Source organism: Zosterops lateralis (genome assembly GCF_965231275.1).
Source record: "Zosterops lateralis genome assembly, chromosome: 2".
In the NCBI taxonomy this organism is placed as follows: Eukaryota; Metazoa; Chordata; class Aves; order Passeriformes; family Zosteropidae; genus Zosterops; species Zosterops lateralis.
In genome coordinates, this window is record NC_139763.1 from 50,635,806 (window position 1) to 50,641,805 (window position 6,000).

Consider the following 6,000-nt stretch of genomic DNA (forward strand, 5'->3'; position numbering starts at 1 on the left):
ACATATCCAGACTCTCAGATGCACAAGTCAAGAGAGCTTCTGTGGGAAGAACCAACTCTTACCACCCTCTTCTAAGCACAAATGTAAACCTAACACCCACAGCATCTACATTTTATTGTACGTCCGCTGAATGCATTAAAGTATCTCCATATCACAACAGTTAAGACTTTCCTCTGCAAAAATGAATGTTGAAACGAATGTTTCCAGGACAACATGGAAATAAACCAATTAAGACAATCAGTATTTTCTAACTTCTTCATTAAAGCACAAGAATTTTTTAAACTTTATTAAATTGAAGGTAATTTTCCCTAAACAGTTGTAAGACACTGAGTAAAATGTAACTGATTGAATCATCAAGAAAGGGAAAATTATTCCTTTCTTAAAGTATCCAATTCTTACTAATCTATATTAAAAACAAAAATACAGAATATTTTGCTTTTAATTCTTTAGACATCATTTTTAGAAGAATATAAGAAAATATAAGTCTATTTCAGAAGTGAAATTCCTTTCTAGAAATAAGGGAACCACCCAAACGTTATTTTATTGTTGGAGCACTATAAGGATATATTTCTTCATTCTTTTATCATGACATTTATGGAATTAAAATGAAGGAATAATTTTTCAGTACATCTTAGAGACAGCATTATTTCAGCCGTAAAAACTTTAGTTCTGTGCAGCAGGTCAAAAGGCACACGAGGAGCACAGAGATAGCTGGAACTTACATAAGCTGCTTTATTCTTCTTTACCAACTAGTCCTCACTTAGAATGGTCACAGTATGATCTTGTTCAAACAAGAGATGATCCATTATAACAGACCTCCTTGGGAAAATCAAAACTTATTACAAATTCTTTAATATCCTCAGGTTCTGTACTTCAGGATGCCACAATAAAGTTCCAAGAATACAGCCACAATTTTTTTTCAAAAACATGAGAAAACTTACATCCACAGAATTCTAATCCTTCTACTTGCGTTCATTACTTTATGGTTTCTAAAAGAGCAACACTGACTCACTCAATTAATGTTCCTGCTCTTCAAAATGAGAGGTATATATTTTTCACGTATCCATAAAGCAGTTTCGAAACTTAACACTCAGCATGCCCAGGCACTGCTGTACATACTCAACCAAGGCATCCCACAGTCAGCAAGGCAAAAAAAAGCACAGAGAAATCTGGATGAACCAGCCGACCAAGGCTTCCTCTGAAACCAGTGAGCAAGAGCTTCAAAATGCCTCCAGCAGAGTCCTGAGGTGTTGATACTGAGCCACTAATTCAAAAGAGAATACTGTATTGTTCTGTGAAAAATGCTTAGCAGACCTGTTTCCATGATCTAAAAAGTTACTCATAACAGGGATGAGCTGGATTCGAACTCCACCCTTCTTTATAAGCTGTTATACACATTTCTTTTTTTTACAGCTTACTGAAACAACCAGTGGATTCCACTGGCTCTGCTGGTCCTTTAAGCAAGGAAAATGTCGAAGTGGGAAACGAACAACTGCCACTTGTTTTCAACTTTGTAGCACCCCATTCTGTCTTCAAGACAGTAAAGGTTTCCTTGTAACAAGAACTAAGAAACTGAGCAATAAAACATGGTTTTCTTAGCTTTCAATTACTGAAGAACATACAAAGGCTGAGCTACAGCAATCTTTCAACTATTCATATAAATAGTACTCTAAACGTCAAACAAGTTACAATTTTCCCTGTGCAAATATTTACCTATTCAAACTCAGTAAGAGGGCTACATAGTTGGACATATTTTAAACTAGAAGAAGCCATTCACAAAGTGCTCTCACAGTGGTCACCTACAATTCCGTCATATTTATCCTTGTGCTTATTCTTTGCTATGCAGCATCACAACCTCAACAATCCTCCTTTGCTGGCTCTGTGAAAGCCTTTCTGGGATACTGTCTTTACAGAAAGACACAAACTGAATCCTGGTTTCCCACCTTCTGAGGCTACATAAGTAAGTTTTCCAAGCATGGAAAACACACTATCTCCATTATTTTTCATTGTGCTTACTACAGGAGAGTTAAACTCCACTCCCTCACCTGGAAAAAAAAAAAAAAAAAAAAAAAAAAAAAAAAAAAAAAAAAAAAAAAAAAAGGTAAGCTTAATTAGGCATTTTTAGAAGGACATCTGTGTTTCTCCACATCCAACATCCTTTCACACCAAGGCAGTACCTCAGTACCTCATCTATGAGGGCAACCTCCCAGCACACTTCAGGAATCGTGCGCACCGCACGGTCAATTATTTTGATCACTACAGCTTTCCTTTGGGAAAGCTTGTGGGATAGTGAGTCAGAGTTCAGGAAATGAAAAGACCTTTTAGGAAGATGAAGGCCTCCTTCCAAGATACTTAATTCTTCTCTGTATTTGCCTGAACACCCTGAAGAGAGGTGTTCCATAAATGAATAAAGACTGGCAGTATTCAGTTTCTGCCATAGGTTCTATGCTTTGTGAGCTTTATTGTCTCTGTAACTTTCAAGTCACAGGGTCAATGGTGTTCATGAGCTAAAATAATTTTCTTTATGCAGTTGACTCTCAATACCTTAATGGCTTAAACAGCTCAAAGCCCCAAAAAGTAGGACCAAAGGCCTAAAAATAATGCTGGAAGGTAACTAAGAATGAGCAACTAAGCCCTATGGGGCAAGAGAAACTCAAGCCACAGCCAATACTCAGTAGTTGAACTCTGAAGTCAGTGCTTGAGCTTCATAATTAAATGCAGTAAATTACTCTATTCTTATCTGGATATAATGAAGACATGAGTTGAAATGTTATTTCATCCAGGAAGCAGGGATATTTTTTAGAATGTGTAAGATGAAGAAAAGGAAGAAAGAATGGAAAAAGGTGGGACAGCAAGAAAAATATCCACCAATTCTTTTTGTTTATCTACACTTCCTAGGCAATCAGTTGTGGGTTGCAAGCCAGACTGAAGCAACGTTATGACAAAAATCAGCTTGTGTTCTGATCTTCACTCCAAATATTTTGCATGCAGTTTTTTGTTGTTGTTGTTGTTTTCTCCCCAGAAGAAATTGGGAACAAGATATACAAACAACATATATATGGTAATTGATAAACATGATTTTCTTGCCTTCCCTCAGGAAAATCCCATAAGATATTCAGGAAGGAGGGTAGCACTGGTCATGTCAGGCCCCAACAGAAGGTCAAAGAGAAGAAACCATTCCCTGTTATCACTGAACACAAAATGGAGCTTTGTAAATGCTGAATCATCAACTCTTTCTGTACCAGAGGTAGACAACAATTCATTCTGTCAGACTGTAGAAGTGAAGGGGGAAAAAAAAGTACTGTGACAATCACTTAGCACTGTAGGGTACATTTAACTCCTTCACTCATTACAACCAGCACTGTGTATTGAACAACTGTCTTCTCTCTTGAAAACATCACTACAGACACGTGGCACATTTCCACTGCCACTGGAAATCTTTAAAGCTAAGGAAGAATATTCCTGTTTGCCCTCACCAGCCAATTTCTGACCCTTCAAATAATTTTAACACATATACACAAAGAGAGGTTCTATATAGATAAGAATTTACAAATTCTTGGACCTGCATTATAATATAAACATTGTCATAGAGAAAAACTTGTGAGATATTTTTGAAAGACTTCACATACCTCTAACAGAGAAACACCATTTTTTTCCATTATCATCTTGTCCTGAGGTGACTGTATACTCCAGTATCCCCATCATCTCTTTCTCCTGAACCAGTTAGAAGAGGGGCTGTTTAAATCTGCATTCTAGAGGAGACCCTTCAGAAGTTTCCTCCCAAAATTTGCCCTAAACCAAGATACATCTGAATTTCTACTACAAAGACTGAAAGTCTCAAATTTACAGCCTATATTTCAAAAGCAGAGAAGACACAATACTGTAAGAACATACTAAAAGCAAATGAATCTGCATTTAGTACACTTCCTTACTAGTTACTGTTATTAAGGGGAATATTATTGGTACAATAATCAAAACAGTGTGAGCACTTGTTGAATTGGAATGATAGTTCTAATTACAATCTAACGCTAAGATTCTGTCCATCGAACAGGTCACTGGAAATGTTGTTTTGGTTTAAGACTTCACTCCCACACCTAGCAATAATTTTAACACTAACAAAAGTAGTACACATTAGGGATAGTCTAACACTCAACTAAAAAAAGCCAAATAACAAAAACAAATAAACAAACAAACAAACCCCAAGAAGAAACACTTGGCTAGATGTCTGTCCAAATACATGTATTAAACGACTACCAGACGCAAATATTTCAGTTTGTGGAGGCAGACACAAATTGGGTTTTTTAATGTAAAGACTTCTAGAATATTTTACAGAACACAATACTACAAGAAATGCCCATCCTTGCAATTAACTCAACAGTATTTTTTAAGAATTAGATTGCAACTTAATTAGAACTTCAAATTACCATTATTGCTGTCTTAAGCACAAGCAGGATATGAATAATTTATGACTAACACTCCTGTTGCTACACGTTTCACCACAGTACTTATGAGATTAAAAGAACAATGATTAATGATGCAAGGTGCATTCATATTCAACACCCACCATTTTTTTCTTTTTTGTACAAAATGACCCAGCACCAAGTAACCCTTCACTCTCCTGCAGATGTAGTTTGTACATCACCGCAACCACAAGAACAAAAAACCCAAACTAAACGTTCCTCACACGGAAAAATTCCCAGTTTCCAAAATATTTCAACAATATATTTTAAAGAATACAATTTTGCTGCTGGAAGTTTCAGAGCCCTTTGGCTTAAACCACCTTTGACATTATCAACAGGCCTACTGAAACGAACAACTGACCACTAACGCTATGCTCAATATTGTCATTGAGAAGATGATGTGGGGTTAGAGTATGTGTGATTTTTTTTCAGCCAGAGCTTATTTAGTCAGAGCATTGTTTTGTGTGGTAGAACAAGCTTTCTCTCTCGAGCGTTGGTTCTACCACACTAACAAAAACAGCAACAACCAATCATGCACATGTTCTCATGAATAAGCAGCAAAGTGCAAATATGGTAAAATTACACTATTTTTTATGGTCAGCCAAAGAAGAATGAGACTACAACATAGTGATGCAAGCAGATCCACACATGTGCCCAAAGCCATCGTGTACAGTCCACATCTGGGACACCTTATATATAAATTAATGTTTTAATCGCTAATTAATGAATTAAAACCCACCTTGAAAAACATCAGAAATTTCATTACAGTAATAGCCAGGCCACAACTACTCTCTTTTTACTGTCATTTTTCTTTCACGTAGTATCTTTACGGGAGAGGTTCCAGTAGAGTCCGGCATGAGGAGACAGCGCAGACACGCGTGGGGAAGGAAGGAAGGGAGCACTCTCCTTGGACAAGAAGGAGCCTTTACCACATGAAAACGAGAGGTGACGGGCCCAAAGCTGCAGAGACTGAAGGTTACCGCAAATAAAAGCTTCTTACCTGATTCGTGACCTGAAAAGAAAGCGGAAAACAGAAAGGAGTTAAAACCCACTCGTATCCACGGGGTAAGACCTCCGTCCATCTCTGCGCCTCCCAGGCAGCACTACAGAGGCGCTGTGGTCCGGCGCGGCCCGGAGCCCTCTGCCCTCTCCCCTCCGCCCTCCTCCCCGCGCCCCCACCGCAGGCTGTCGGGCGGGCAGCGCCCCGCGGCCCGGGCCGGGCACTCACGTCGGGGTTGGCCTCCAGGGGCAGCCAGCGATGGGGCTCCATGGCAGCGGCGGCGATCCCGGTGCGGAGCTGGGCGGACCCTCTGACAGCGCCCGGCGGTGCCGCCGCGCCTCAGCCGTGACCCGGGGCCGCCTCACCGCGCCGCGCCTCGCGGGGGGGACGGGCCAAGGAGGAAACACCGCCCGGCGCGGCCCCGCACCGCCGCTCCGCTCCACACGGACGGCCGAGGCGGCGCGCCTGGCGAGGTCCGCCCTCCGTCCCCAGAGTGCTCCGGGCGGCAACGCTCGGGAGATTCCCCCCTCCCCGCCCTCT

General features: G+C 40.3%; 1 protein-coding gene across 1 annotated transcript in view; it reads right to left on the reverse strand.

The window, feature by feature from the left end:
• Positions 1 to 5,791, reverse strand: part of UCHL3 (ubiquitin C-terminal hydrolase L3) — a 40,550-nt gene extending 34,759 nt beyond the window's left edge. Inside the window, exons 1-2 of the mRNA XM_083883412.1 lie at positions 5,689 to 5,791; positions 5,461 to 5,472 (exon numbers count right to left, since the gene is read on the reverse strand). Of these exons, the coding sequence (XP_083739538.1) occupies positions 5,461 to 5,472; positions 5,689 to 5,730 (54 nt within the window). The 5' untranslated portion in view covers positions 5,731 to 5,791. The remainder of the gene's footprint in view (positions 1 to 5,460; positions 5,473 to 5,688) is intronic.
• Positions 5,792 to 6,000: the final 209 nt, after the last annotated feature.